The sequence below is a fragment of the Rhipicephalus microplus genome, unplaced genomic scaffold (genome assembly GCF_043290135.1).
Source record: "Rhipicephalus microplus isolate Deutch F79 unplaced genomic scaffold, USDA_Rmic scaffold_28, whole genome shotgun sequence".
Taxonomy (NCBI): domain Eukaryota; kingdom Metazoa; phylum Arthropoda; class Arachnida; order Ixodida; family Ixodidae; genus Rhipicephalus; species Rhipicephalus microplus.
Genome location: NW_027464601.1, coordinates 1368307 through 1384531, shown reverse-complemented (window position 1 = coordinate 1384531; position 16225 = coordinate 1368307). Strand labels below are relative to the sequence as shown.

Sequence of the window (16225 nt, the reverse complement as noted above, 5' to 3'; positions counted from 1 at the left end):
ACAATGCACATGGCCCTGAGACGGGTGTCCGCGCCTATCTCAGAGGTAATAAGGTGTAGAACGCAAGGCGAAGGTAGGTGCCACCACCATCTCGATTTAGGCAAAGCGTTGTAAACACTCTTCGTTTCGTGCAAGCGTTGCATGGTCAGCGCAGCGTGATAAGCGCTACGGTCCTTAAAATTACTTATGTATGCCTTTTTTATTAAAAGACGCACATGCAGAATATATGCGTATTGTTATGGCGCCCCAGACATGCGCAATAATAGCTTTTTAATTGACAATTGCGCAAGCATGAACGCTCACCCTTGAGCAACATTGGTGGGCGCTCGGATGGCGTCGGCTGTTTCAAGTACCCGATGCCGTTTAGAGTGGACAAAGAGACAAATGTACAGACAGACAGACAGACAGACAGACAGACAGACAGACAGACAGACAGACAGACAGACAGACAGACAGACAGACCAAAATGTTTGCGTCTAAGTTCCCCAAGAAAGACTATCGTCTTTAAAAGCAATAATTTGCCATATCTGAGGCACCATAACAACAAGTATATATTCTGCATGTGCGTCTTTTACTAGAAAAGGCATATATAAATAATTCTAAGGACAGTAGAGTTTATCACGCTGTGCTCACCATGCAACGCTTGCACGAAGAAGTGATTGTTTCCAACGCTTTGCTAAGACGACATGGTGATGGCACCTACCCATCGCCATGCGTTCTACACCTTATCACCTCTGAGACGGGCGCGCATGCCTGTCTCATGGCCACGTGCTTTGTTTTCAAAAAAAAAAAAAACTGCCAGATTGCGCTCATGTCTCACATATGATGTAACGTGATGGGCTCGTTCGCCTCCACTGCACGCTCGAAGCACTAACGCAGCGCCTTCGGAATACCCTTCACCAATTTTCTTGCGCAGAACAACAAATAAATGTTTTGTTCACCATCTTCACAAGCAAGACTATCGTGTTTAGACGACATTTGCATATTACATGCAGATATGGGGTCATTTTTTTTGCTTTTCTTATCACATATCTTCTCTACAATAGTGTATACTGTAGTTTTTTCTTCATACCCCATACACTAATTGATTGATTTGATTGATATGTAGGGTTTAACGTCCCAAAACCACCATATGATTATGAGAGATGTAGTGGAGAGGTCCGGAAATTTAGACCACCTGGTGTTCTTTAACGTGCACACAAATCTGAGCACACGGGCCCACACCCACGTACTAATTGTATGATTTCTATGTGATTTTGTCACAATAATTTTCAAAAAAGAGCGGGAACCAATCGTCGAAGGAAGGGTGCCTCTGTGTCGGGAGACAAACACCCCGTCAGTGACCCAATGAGAAAGAACTGTGCTTCCAATAGTTTAGCCATCTTGCAGCTAAAACAGGTTTCGGGGAAGTTCATCTCCAGGGTGATGCGTACGCCCTGCAATAATTTGATTGTTTCGGCAGTAGGATTTCAACCAGCGAAAAACGTGACCATTGCAGAACTTACTGGACTAAACTGTATTTCCTACACATCGTGAAATGTGTATAGAGTGTGTGGGTTTCCTAGGAGGTGTTATGAAATTTTGGTGTGCTGTTTCTAGTATAATGGGACATCCCGGGAACTAACACATGCATAATGTTTTTATGTGCCTTAGAGATTGAACCAGCTATTTTCTTCAATGATTGCCGTTGTTTCGGTTATCTGAGATCAACGAAGCTTTGACAGATGCCGCTGTGAATATGCCAGAGCCCTTGAGGCTTTCATTGTCGCTTGTGACACTAATATAGACACTTAAGAAGACAAGGGGAATGATGACGATATGAAGGGTGCTCTCTGCTAACAATAAAACTATATGCAAGAAACGGGACATGGAGAGTGTAGTTTTGTTTGGCTACTTTAAACATTAAAAGCCAAAGACCAAGGCATAGTTGCTATACTGTGGAAGGACAACACAAAAGTTTCTATGTTCTATAGCCAGGGAGGCTATCCACTGAATTATAAAAAAAAGAAAGAAGACAGTGCCATTGCGAACTCTCCCAACAAACGGTAGCAATGACATGGAAGTAGCCGGGCTCTACAACCATGCTTTGAATACTGGTATGTCGTCCCTGAGAAGAAGTGTTTACCTAGATGATAGAAATGGGCACCTTTACCCAGGTGATAGAAATGGCAACACACAATGCATACGGTGTCTCCTATTGCACCGTATGTTTCCGCAGACCCCCTCCGTGTTGACTATCTACCTTCCGTTGGGAAGACGCTCGTTTGGCGTTGTTTTACCTAACATAAACATCAGTGGTCTCTAGCATTCGCTTACCTTTCAATTACACTCTACCCATAACCACAATTTCACAGCCTAGTAAACAATGCAGGCATGCTACAATAGATTTAAGTAGTGTTGCAAAAATCACGATGTTACGCCTGCCATAAAACACCGGTGCTTCAATAAGCTATGTTGGCCGAGTTGAATTTGGTGTTTGTTTGGTAAGGGCGTAATCTCTATTCTCGCATCTCACCAAATTGCCTATTGCTATCTCAAAGGCCCAGCGTGCCTTCGAAAGAACAGTGTCATACCTTCTGCGAAAACTGCGTCAAACTATTAAAACTTGCACGTGGGTTTAGTCTACTGCATTTATTTAAATATGCAACATCTCAATAAAATCTAACCAGTATTTCTTTTTTTAGGTCCTTAATGGGCTAAACACCTACGTCGTGACGCTATCGTGGTCGTCTGCTTAGCCTCGTACAGACTAAAAATGGGATATAAGGCCAGCAATATGTGACGAACATGATTCTGAGGTCATGACATAGATAACGTGACTCCCTGTTGCGTTCATCATAACATCCTTTCTACCAGCTACGTGGGGCACATGCCCACATAACACGGCCAATCAGGTTCGGGTATGCGCTACAGGTGATTATCAGTGTACGTCAGGTCATCCTTTGATAGGATACCTCACCTGGCAGTGACGTAATCTACCACTGAACGACGCCAGTGGTTGAAACTGTTCCGGAAAAAAGGCCCTATACCAGCGTTATCTGGCATTTGTTCTATCTCCCAAAGGTGCGGCCAAACGAATCGGGTGTACTTTGACGACTGCTACGAATGGTATCACATCGCCGCCCCGTAACGTAAAATTGAGGTCGAGGAAACATCGCAAACCTTCACTTAAGAAAAAATGTGGCTTGATATACTGTTGTAGTGTTTCACGTTGAAACGATTCCGACAATGCGTGGGATAGGCGAGATCTCTTTTTTTTAAACAGCAATGCTGTTTCTAGCTAGCCATAAAATGCCTCTGATCGTGCGCAAATACACAATAACGCTCCGCTACGTGCTGTCTTGCTTCTAATATTAATATTCGGCTCTCATACCAAATCCCTCCCGCCGATAGTGTCCTGCGAATGCAAGGGGTGATGAAAAGAGGTAAAGGTGGAGAAAAAGAGGAGTAAAGAGACCGAAAAAAAGAAAATCTTCGCGAAAAATCTTCACGAAGTGGCGGTTCTCGAGCACGTGCATTCACGATCAAAGATGAGAGTCTTAACCACTCGGCTATGCAGGCATGCTAACGGCAGAAAAGAGAGCCTTGTAAAGTGTCGTATTAGAAAAGGGTTAGGAAAGAGAAGTGAAGGCGTGAGATTAAATGTTGAGAAAAAGAGAACGGGGAAGAGAGAGCAAAGCATAGCATTGGTGAATAAAAAAAAAGAAACATAGACAGACATAAACATGATAGAATGCTCATTTAGGAAGCTGCTTACTCAATGCAGTGCGCGGCTGTAAGCACATGACTTTCTCCAATGAGGACGCCATCGCAAAAGTGACTTGTGGTTGGCGACGGCGCATTCAAGTGCAATGCCGCCATCCAGGGCCAGGCACCGTGCTCCGCATCTTCAGGAACAGCGTTTACTCGGACTCTCGGGGCCTGTGAGGTGGCGACAGACTTGCCACACTCGCTAGCTGAAACAAAGGGTTAAAAGTTGGCTATCAATTTTTACAAGAATGTTACAAGCATTACATTTGTACTCCAGTGCCCAGCTGGGTTCTGTGGAACGTTGTTTGAGTATGCCTCGAACTGCTACTTGAAATATGCCCATTATTTCACCGGAGCAATTAGAGGTTTTGATGACAACATGTACGCGCTTTGAAGCTGATATTGTGTCATACAAGCAACGCCAGGCCTGCGCGGAAACTACAGCAGAGTCACAGCGAAAGCAAGAAGAGCGTCCTTTCAGAGCCTTTTCTGAACACTAATTGGGTAAATGCTGCAAGCACACTTATTGGGTACCTACTATGGCTTTAGTAGTAGGAATTACTGGGTAGTAGACCCGAATTCGCTATATTATTTTTCGTCATTTTTTTTGAGTAGCGTTGTATCCGCTAAACACTTGCAAGGAATTTTGTGCAAACTGTTCATGCTGTGGCTGACGACGATAAAGAATTATACCTGAAGTAGGTATGTGCCACAGGTAATCAGTGAACAAGTTTTTTAATGGGTTGTAGAATTGGACGACCCACTCGTCACGCTATTCGCATTATGCGACGACTTGTTGTTTTTTCGCTGTTTTAAAACAATTTATGGGTCGTATTACCACGATTGCTTTCCCGACATCAAGCCTGCCTAAGGCAAGTTCGCCAACAAGTCCGAAGCACTTGCGTGGCTAAGTAGTATAATACTTGGCTGGCAAGTAGCGGACTAGGGTTGGAGCCCCGCTGTGACCTTACGTACTAAGTTTTTTTTTAAACGCGAAGCAGTTCTTAGCGAACTTCAGCGACTTTGACCGTATCTATCTATCTATCTATCTATCTATCTATCTATCTATCTATCTATCTATCTATCTATCTATCTATCTATCTATCTATCTATCTATCTATCTATCTATCTATCTATCTATCTATCTATCTAGCCGCTTACGTCAGTGTGCACTTATGCCAACCCTCTTAGCTTGGCGTGAACCAAAATTAGCATGGGAGGGTAAGATGGTTTGACGAATATGACGCGCTGGTCAAGACACAAATAATCTCATAATCACGTGGCCTGCGTCGCCGAACACTTCCCGCCAGACAGTGGCACCTACTCACGGGCGGGTATGCGCTGCTGGTATGCGGGTATAAACCACAGGTGATGGACACTTAGTATCTACTCAGGAATGACGAGAACACACATGAGCATGCTTAACGCATGAGCGTTAAGAAATTTCTGACATCGGTAGCGTCGAACCCATGAATGCAAAGAATTATTGTCCGAGTGCCAGCTGGAATCGAGCCCAAGCACTCTGCGCGGTACTGAAGTATTCTACCACAGAGCTACGCCAAGCTTGGAATCTTCTTTTTAAATAGACGCCAATCTGCGTGAAACGTTCATAGTGGTTGCAGTGCATTACATATGTACTCCTTTGATACAGCCGTGACTTCGGGTAACGTTGATTGGGGTTAGTTACAAGGCATTGAAATTCATTTATGTAGCAGTGTCCAGGGCCAGCATTCTCGCGAGCATCAGCGGTTCATATCAGCTTCTGGTGTTGCTAATACGCATGTTCCTATTGGCATCGTTGCGCAAATGCAAACAACTGGTAATATAAACATCTGCATTTCTTCAACGGATGTCTGTGCGTGCGACATTCGTAGATATATTTAGCGACGACGCATTTCATGACGTGTTGCTCAATAAAAATAAATTGCGTCACACTGACCTTCCCTCCGCATGCTTCACATAACGTCGATTCCCAAGGTACGTGGTATCTGCCGAACTTTTTTGATTATTTCACGAGAGTGCACTCTAAGCCGAAAAGGTCTAAAGGGGGGTATGTCATTGATGCTTTGGGGGATTAAATGCGCCGCCACATATTTTGAACCAGTTTTGGACTAACTGCGGGAGCAACTGCAAGGGTTCAACTGTTACCCCGAGCACTTACTCCACTTGGTTTGAATGTTGGTCCTAGTGGAATGCTCCAGTGGGACTAACAGTTGAACTGTCTGGATGAATGACAAAAAATGGCAACCCTGCACTTGTGGAGTGTAGTTTATGTTTATTTTAATTTAATAAGCACTTAAGATTGTAGTATATTGGTCATGCAACATATATATATATATATATATATATATATATATATATATATATATATATATATATTGTGGTAAAGCCTTTGAACAGTGGGTCGTCCTCTCCAGTGCCTTCTAGTGGGTCGCCCTTTTCACGAAAAGAAGAGCAGCTCGTGCAGAGAGTCGGTCTCCGCATTGACTGTTACATCAACGCAACTAAAGGATTACCATGCTAGTGAACCTCTACCTTTTCAGATCTTCAGTTTATAATTCGTAGTTATGTCTTTCAAAAACAAAAGACGGTTTGACCGCTTGCTCAGCAAACATTTTTGTTTTTGGTAGTAATATTTTGAACTACTTTTTCAGATTGGCTTCATTTTCAGTTTAGTTTCATTTAAGTATCCTGCCGCCCGGTTCTTGTCCCATCCCCCTTTGTGGGTAAGCGCCATCCATCAGAGGTCTTCAGCATCAGCATTGACTGTCACTATCGTGAATCATCGTGGAGTGCCCGCCAATAAACCTCTTAGCAATTTAGTGGAGAGTGCTGTGCCCTTCAAACACCTTCGGTCCGCATTCGATGCCCTTGGAGTTTCGATCACGTACCGTGCCTTCAACCATGCACCAAGACGCCGCCCAGCAAACGCTTCCTCCTGCGCCGACGCCATGTTCCGGTGTCCGCCACATCCGCGACCCTCTTGTCTTCACTGGCGCGGATGGCACCGACGTCGAGGACTGGCTGGCCATGTACGAACGCGTGAGCGTCCCCAACCATTGGGACGAGGCAGGTAAACTCGGCAACCTGTTTTTCTACCTCGTGGGCGTGGCCGGCATGTGGTACAACAACCACGCATCTGATTTCTCGACTTGGTCCGCTTTTAAAACCACTGTCGTCGACGTGTTCGGCTGTCTGGCTGTTCGTAAGCTGCAAGCTGAACAGCGTTTACGTGAACGAGCCCAGCAGACCGGCGAGTCCTTCACAAGTTATATCGAGGACATCATTGACTTGTGCAAGAAAGTCAACCTGAACATGTCAGAGGCTGACAAAATCACGCATGTTCTAAAAGGCATCGCCGACGATGACTTCACCATGCTCCTGGCAAAGAACCCCCGCACTGTGGCAGAAGTCATTACGTTATGCCAAAGTTACGACGAGCTGCGGCGGCAGCACTTGATGACCCGTCGACCACCAGCACGTGATGCTGATCTCTCGGCCTTGTAAGCAGTTTCTGGCCACGCAACCTTGCTCGCCGAAATCAAGTGGTTCGTGCGTGAGGAAGTTGCCCGCCAGGTCTCTTTACTGGCTTTTGCTTCCCCACAACATGCTCAAAAGCCATCAAGTACACTTCCACCTCCGCTCCGCCGAGCCATTCAGCAGGAAATCGCGGAGGTCGTTCTTGAATACCACCAGCCGCCTCCTGTATCTGCGCCACTCATCTACGCCCAAGTTGTCACCAGGCCGCCCCCACCGACTTCTGTCGTTGTTCCCCTAAGTTACACAGACACCGTCGCGAGGCCCAAGGCCTTCGGAGAAACTGTCTCGCCTACATACGCCGGCGTCACCCACGTGCCTCGAGTGCCGCCCACCATGCACTCATACCAGCAGCCGGCTCGCCCATCGCGTTCTGCAACATGGATGGGACCCGCGAACCAATGGCGCACTGCTGACAATCGCCCCATCTGCTTTGTTTGTGGTTGTGTCGGTCATATAGTACGCTATTACAATCGTGTGCAGCAACCGCAGTTCGCCTCCAACTTTCCCAGCCAACCAACGCGCTCTTATGACCAACCAACGCCTATGTCACCGTCGTCCCGCCCCGTTCCGTCTACCCGCCGTTCGCCATCTCCACGACGTCGCTCACTGTCGCCGATGCGGCCACGTCCACTCGAGGGCGACCAGGAAAACTAGTCGTCGCTGTCCACGAGGCAAGGGCTGCGACGCTGTCGAACTGCGGAAGCCCTCAGCAAAGTCCGTCGAACGTGATAGAGGTGCTTGTGGATGGCGTTCGTGCATCTGCCCTTGTAGATACTGGAGCCGCCGTATCAGTGATGGATGCAAAACTTAGGCGATTACCGTGCAAAGTGACCACGCCGCTTTGCGGGCTCTCCCTCCGTACAGCCAGCACTCATAGCATTCACCCTACAGCGATGTGCACAGCCCGCCTTATGATTCAGGACGTGATGTATGCGGTCGAATTCATCACAATTTCTTCATGCTCTCGCGACGTCATCCTAGGATTGAATTTTCTCTCCCGCCACGACGCCGTCATTCATTGCGCACCAGCAGAAATAGAACTAACGCAATTCTCTTCTTTGATGCCGGTCGACAGTCCATCTGCTGCAAGCAAGTTACTCGTCAGACACGACACTCAAGTGCCTGGAAACTCGTCCGCGGCGGTGTCACTCTACTGCGCAAGCCTTTCTGACACCGCTGCACTCCTCTCTCCATCCCATCGTGTTTTCATGAGAAAAAACTTGCAGGTTGCTTTTGCGACCGTGAAACTCACTCCCGGAAGCACCACTATTTTGTTGTGAGCTGATCTCCGTACAGCGTTACGTTGGTGCGAGGGGAATGTCTCGGCAGCGCGGAACCCATCGAAGACGCGCAAGTTATGGATCAACACAAACACATGCACTGCTCAAGTTCCTGTACGATTAGTGCTGTTTCGACATCTGCTTTATCATCCGATGATGTATTCGGTCCCTCCACACCCGACAACCTTACGCCGGGCAAGCGTTCCCAGCTTTTGGGCCTGTTGGAAGAATTCCGCTCTTCTTTTGATGTCGCTCAACCTTCTCTCGGCCGCACATCCACCGTTACGCATCGCATCGACACAGGCGCACAGCCACCGCTGCGGCGACGTCCATATGGCGTATCTCCTACAGAACGCCGTGTAATGAACGAGCAAGTCGACGACATGCTTCGCCGCGATGTTATTCGCCCCTCTAGCAGCCCCTGGGCATCTCCTAACGTTCTCGTCACGAAGGACGGTTCTGTGCGGTTCTGTGTGGACTACCGACGCCTCAACAAGATCACTCGTAAGGACGTGTACCCACTACCGCGGGTAGATGACGCGATTGACAGCCTGCAAGGAGCAGAATTCTTTTCATCCCTCAATTTGCGCTCAGGGTACTGGCAAGTATCTATGGCCGAGGACGCTCGACAAAAGACCGCTTTTGTCACCCCCGACGGCTTGTACGTATTCAACGTCATGCCGTTTGGGCTGTTCAATGCGCCCGCCACCTTTGAGCGCATGATGGATACTGTTCTGCGTGACCTGAAACGGCACACATGCCTGTGCTACCTTGATGACGTCTTCGTTTTTGCTCCGGACTTCTCGACGCATCTTCAACGCCTTCGGCATGTTTTAACGCGTCTGAGCGACGCCAGTCTGCAACTGAACCTAAAGAAGTGCAGATTTGCAGCTCGGCAGCTGACAATACTCGGCTACGTCGTGTCCATGGACGGAATTCTCCCTGATCCAGCCAAGCTTCGGGCAGTGACCGAGTTCCCCAAGCCGTCAAGGAACTGAGCAGTTTCGTAGGACTGTGTTCCTACTTTCAGCGCTTCATTCGAAACTTCGCGACTATCATATCGCCGCTGACGAAGCTCCTCGGAAGTAACGGGCCTCTCCACTCGTGGTCATCACAGTGTGACGGTGCTTTCCCAGCACTTCATCGTTTGTTGACGTCGCCTCCCATACTCCGCCACTACGACCCTACGGCCCCTACAGAGGTACACATGGATGCCAGTGGTGTCGGCCTCGGCACTGTCCTTGCGCAGCGCAAACCAGCGTTCCTGGAATATGTCGTGGCGTATGCAAGCCGTACGCTTACTAAAGCCGAGACTAATTACACAGTCACCGAGAAAGAATGTTTGGCAATTGTCTGGGCCCTTGCAAAGTTCAGACCTTATTTGTATGGTCACCCATTTGATGTCGTCACCGACCATCACGCACTATGCTGGTTGTCGTCATTGAAAGATCCCTCGGGCCGTCTCGCCCGGTGGGCACTTCGCCTGCAAGACTATAACATCCGCGTGCTGTACCGCAATGGAAGGCAACATGCTGACGCCGACACCCTGTCGCGCTCTCCCTTGTCTGACGACAATGCCAACAACTCAGCGTCTCACCTTGCCATTTCGTCGATTAGCATTCATACCATTGCTACTGAACAGCACAAAGATCAATGAATTGCCTCACTGATAGACTTGCTGACTGATCCATCAACTCCATCTACTCGCGCGTTGAGTCGTCAAGCCCATCATTTCGCCCTTCGCGACGACCACCTACCCAGGCACAATTAAAACGGTGACGGCCGCCAGTGGCTACTAGTCATGCCCCGCGGTCTGCGTTCTGACATATGCGAATTCTTTCATTCTGATCCGCAATGTGCGCACTCCGGGGTATCGAAGACTTACCACCGCATTCGCCAACGGTGCTTTTGGCGCGGCAGGTACCGCTACGTGCAGAAATTCGTTCGCTCCTACCTAGACTGTCAGCGCCGCAAAGCTTCAACGCACCTGTCACCGGTAGGTCTGCAACCTCTACCTTGCCCTGCCAGGCCCTTTGGGCGCGTTGGCATCAATTTGTATGGGCCACTTCCACTAACGTCGGCTGGTAACCGGTGGGTCATTGTCGCTGTGGACCACCTCACGCGATAAGCCGAAACGGCCGCTCTTCCCGCGGCTACAGCGAGCGATGTGGCCTCCTTTCTGCTCCAGCAATTCATTCTGCGACACGGTCCACCCCAGGAACTGCTCAGTGACCGAGGCCGTGTCTTCCTTTCTGAAGTCGTTGAAGCCATTCTCAAAGAGTGCAACGTTGTTCACCGCAAAACTGCTGCTTACCACCCGCAGACAAATGGCCTCGCTGAACGCTTCAACCGCACGCTCGGTGACATGCTCTCCAAGTACGTCGCCGCTGATCACACAAATTGGAATTCCATTCTACCCTTCGTCACCTACGCATACAATACTGCCCCTGAGAGCACTACTGGCTTTTCACTTTTCTTTTCATTATATGGAAGGCACCCGTCACACACCATCGACACGATACTTCCGTACAAGCCAGATTCGTCTGAGCGGGCACCTATTTCTGCTACAGCCAAGCTTGCAGAAGAGTGTCGATAGCTTGCAAAGACCTTTACTGCGCATGATCAAGAGCGGCAAAAAAGCATTCGCGCTGACGCCAGCACTACTGCGCCCACGTTCCTCCCTGGAGTGCTCGTCTGGCTCTCGGTCCCTACCACTGCAACTGGCCTATCTTCAAAACTATTGCCCAAATACGAAGGCCCCTACCATGTCGTAAAATGCACTTCCCCAGTCAACTACTTGATTGAATCCATCGAACAATCTTCGGACATGCGCCGATGAGGACGCGACATTGTTAAAGTGGAGCGCCTCAAGGCCTACCATGACCCGCTCATTGTAACCAGCTGTTAGGTCGCCAGGCGGCTCCCTTTTCGTACCCGGGGTAGTTGTGGTAAAGCCTTTGAACAGTGGGTGGTCCTCTCCTGCGCCTTCTAGTGGGTCGCCCTTTTCATAAGAAGAAGAGCAGCTCGTGCAGAGAGTCGGTCCCCGCTTTGACTGTCGCTGTCGTGAATCATCGCGGAGTGCCCGCCAATATATATATAATATATATATATATATATATATATATATATATATATATATATATATATATATTCGCAACTGACGAAGGCCATGCCACGGCCGAAACGTTAGTAAATACAATTTCCTTTTCAAATGTGCTATCTGCTAATTCATTTAATATAGAAAAAACTCGTACCTGTCATGCCTTCCCTTCAATTTCTCTCTTTCTCTCTCCCGATATATATATATATATATATATATATATATATACATATATATATATATATATTTATATATATAAATATATATTTATATATATATACGCACTATTATTTCAAAGTAAAACACCGCAAACACTCACCACCCGCGCTACGCTACAGAGAACGAGGTACGAGAGCTATCGGATATATATAGCACAGTATTTGGACCTCCCAAGTAGTGCCAGTGAGCGATTTTTATGCCGCTTCAAAAACAATAAACATTAACACCGTAACGTGAACATTTACATGGGCTAATTTGTAGCACTGAAGCCCAGCGATCTTCTAATATGGATCCATCTAATCTTCAACATCCCTCCAGTCAGAAAATACGAATAATCAGCTGGCATTCGATTATGTCGGCTGAACCAGCGTTCGCAGTGGTAGTGCACGAGTTCGCAAACACAAACATATCAACGGCGCTTATGCGGGAAAACCGGCGAAGCAGCCAGGCACCCCGCTGATACCATACCGTGTCGGCTCTCCGACGGTGTTGCTAGACTTACGACGAGTATGGCTAAACGACCACCGGCGATCGCAACATGCGGATTGCATGGAATTTTCGTCGTCATTATTTTATAGTCACAAATGAACAATAGGTAAGTGTCTCATGTTCGCGGTGTCTTACAGAGTGATGTATATATCTGTGTACTTACAGCGATGAGACCGTTCGCAGGCACGGTTCTTTCATCGTGCTGGTAAGTCGCTCGCTGTGCACCGCCGGCCGCACGATTAGTCGTATCCGCGATCGCGTACACGCTGTTTGATAACGATTGTCGCATGGAGAAAAAGACAAAAGTTTGTCTGAGCTTCAATTTAGGAGACTATATTTTTTGTGAAAGAAATTGTATGCGACGTTTCCTTCGCGTGTGCCGGCAATGCACTCACACCGGCAGCCAGCTTGATAATGATGACGTACGAAGCCTACTTTTTCTATACATTGCTTTGAAGTTGTGGTTACTGTGCGGGTACACGGCCTCTGACAAACAGCTTACTTTTATTGGCGTTGTCAGTGTTCTTCGTAGTTCTGCACATTGAACTAATTCTGCACATTGAACCGAGTTATCTGAATCGCCCGTGTCCGGAGACTTTAACTTCGTTTCGGACCGCCCGTGCCTGCATGGTGGAAATGCAAGGGCACTTGCTTTGTGCACTGACTGCGTATTGTACTACTTGCCTCTCATAACACCTTCTATTCGTTTCATAGTGCTTAGCTTTCGCAGTGGCGTATAGCCTATATAACTTGTTTTCTTGATCGCCGACCACGCCGAGCATTGCAGCGCAGCATCGACAGAAGGCGATCGCGGCGCAGTTGCCCTCGCCGTTGGTCCCTTCATTCTGGGCGTTTGCGCACGAAACGCACTGTCACGCCTTAAGTCCCTGTTGGACGATCCGTTCGTCTGTTCGTTTAACGACTGCAGTTAGTCCAACTTTGCCGAATTTCGGTTTAGAATGTGGTTACGGACACTGGCGGTGGCCGCGGCAGCGCCAGCGGCGACGGGCAACTATGGTGCCACGCGTGACCCGAGTTTTGATCTAATAACACCTTTCGCTTTAAAACTAACATGGTGACAAAAATACGTCGATGCATCTTCGATCGTCTGGTTTATTGCAAAAACTGCCGCATGAAATACGACTCGCTGTTTTATTCGCATGAAATCATAGTTCTCAACGCGCAGTATCTGGTGATTTTTATTTATTTATTCACCTCTATCGCAATGGCCCGCCGACTTTCTGCAATCGAGGGGATATTACAGTGTGTCAAGGATACACCCTCTTTCTCAGGGGACATTGCATTTTGAAGACACAATTCAGTTCACGTATTACTTTTTACGAAAAAAAACAAGAACTTGCGAATGGTCTCATTCGCTAGACTGGCTTTTCTCCAATATTTAAAATATCATCTATATTTAATATATATAATTCGCCCCATATAAATATTTATCACTAGTTATCCCACATTTCCCCATAGATATGGCATGACAAATAACTCACGGGGTCCCCCATGCATTCTCATAAGACGAATCTTAAGGAAAAGTTATCTTGTATTTCTTCTCAGCGGACGTATTTACGCGGCACCTCTACCATTCGAAAATTTCCTGCGCCTAACGGGAATGCACTTCCCCCAAGATGAGAGGTACCTCTCTTTGTGTTCCATCACCTCTCTTGTCAGACCACCCTTGAACAATTTACGATGCGATGGGATGACTTCAACCTGTGGCGTTACGTCGCGTGACATAATGATGACATCATAGTGAAACTAGACATTTTGTCGATCAGTGACGTCGTATGGTGACGTCATCTCGTGATGACATTTTCAAATCCCTCATTCCTCATGCTACCAAAGTGGGACGCCGGTGGCCAAATTCTTACATGTGTACATTGAATGCGTCTTAAATCTGCAAGAACGCGATACTGCACCGAGAATCCGCGTTAGGAATTGTCAGAATCGTCGGTTAATTTTACTTGCAGAGAGTGACTACATTTAGCCTTAAGGTGCGCGTGAGCACAAGCTTTACCAGTGTTTACATATTATAACACAGTTTACACGCTAAAACGTAGTTCTCTAGTGAACAGGCGTTAGCTTTCTCACAAATATTTTAATACCATGTTTATAAGCAGACTCTAAAGGAAGACCTCGACATCCGGCCGCACTAGCTGTTTCCTTGCGGGAGGTTTCTCATTTTGATGTTGGGAATAACTACCACTATACATGGACAAAACAAGAAACAATGTCAATGGATATAGTGCCCTGAAGTCTTTTCATTACGTCATTTGCATGTATTTTCATCCACAAAACAGGATCTTCAATACCACTGGAGTATCAATAACCATTCTTTGGCAGCAAAACCTTAAGTTTTTCTTTTGGTCGGTACGTGCCAGTTACCCTAACCCTAACAAGGTAAAAATTTTTTTAGAGCAGTGTACTGCAAAGTTGTGTTACTTCGGCATGTTAACTATAGAAAACAGGCTTTTTTCAGCATCCTTACTCTGATCAGCCTTTCAATGTTAGCTTTGATTGTAACAACTAATAGTCTCTTGAGATCTCTCAACTAATGTAATTGTATTCCTTAAGCTGTCATTTATCTCTAAGTCCAAGCATGCAAGTTACGGAATATATTGGAGTGTAAGGTACACAATATACCTATATGTAATAGCAAGTGTCATCGCTTCCTTGAGATACTGCGCGAAAAGACTGAAAACGCGGCAATAACTAGGCTAGTGATTCGAGTTCTCTAAGGAATGACTAGTCGAAAATGTTAGTTAACAATCGGGTTTCTTTCACATATATACACTCCTTACATGTTCATGCGGATAATAAATGCAAAGTATTTCTTTGCTTATTGCAAGCACTTTTGGTATCTATCTATCTATCTATCTATCTATCTATCTATCTATCTATCTATCTATCTATCTATCTATCTATCTATCTATCTATCTATCTATCTATCTATCTATCTATCTATCTATCTATCTATCTATCTATCTATCTATCTATCTATCTATCTATCTATCTATCTATCTATCTATCCTCGTACGTCTGGCTGCTCTCGTGATAACCCCCTTAACTTGGGGTATTCTAATATTAGTATGAGAAGATAAGGTGGTATGTGATTACTACATGTGCACTCACTCGTCATTACATGAATGTCACAATTCTGTCACGCACGTCGTCGAACAGTCTCTGCCAGATGGTGGCACATACCCTTAGTAGAAATCAAGAAGAAATGGACATGTTGCCGGGCATGTAGCGCGTAGACAGGATAACGGCTGGTCAATAAGAGTAACTAACTGGATTCCCCAGAGAAGGCAAGCGTGTTAGGGGGAGACAGAAGGTTAGGTAGGCAGATGAGATTAAGAAGTTTGCGGGTATAAATTGGCAGCAGCAAGCACAAGTACGAGTTAACTGGTGGAACATGGGAGAGGCCTTTGTCCTGCAGTGGACGTAGTCAGGCTGATGTTGATGATGATGATGAACCATAGGCGGGTACGTTCCGCAGGTAAGCGGGTATGCGCCACAGGTTAATGACACTTCATATCTATTCAAAAACGGCGAGAACACACGTGGGTAAATGTAACACGGGAGCGTTAAAAAATGCTAAAATCGGCTGCACGGACCCGATGAATGTATAACAAAAACATCAGGGTACCAGAAAGACCCTAATACCAACATTCCCCGTGGCAACCAAGTATTCTATCACAAAGCCACGCCAGGTATCTTAACTGGTTTTCAAACAAGCCCTAATTCTCGTGAAGCGTCAATTAGGGATTCAATCATGCTATCCAATTTTATAGACATTACATCTGTATTCCTACAATGCAGCTGTCACGTCGGGTTA

General features: G+C 46.7%; 1 protein-coding gene across 1 annotated transcript in view; it reads right to left on the bottom strand.

Annotated features, from left to right (window-relative positions):
• Positions 1-16225, bottom strand: part of LOC119169170 (transmembrane protease serine 9) — a 100842-nt gene that overhangs the window by 16486 nt on the left and 68131 nt on the right. Inside the window, exon 8 of the mRNA XM_075884298.1 lies at positions 3758-3956. Within this exon, the coding sequence (XP_075740413.1) occupies positions 3758-3956 (199 nt within the window). The remainder of the gene's footprint in view (positions 1-3757; positions 3957-16225) is intronic.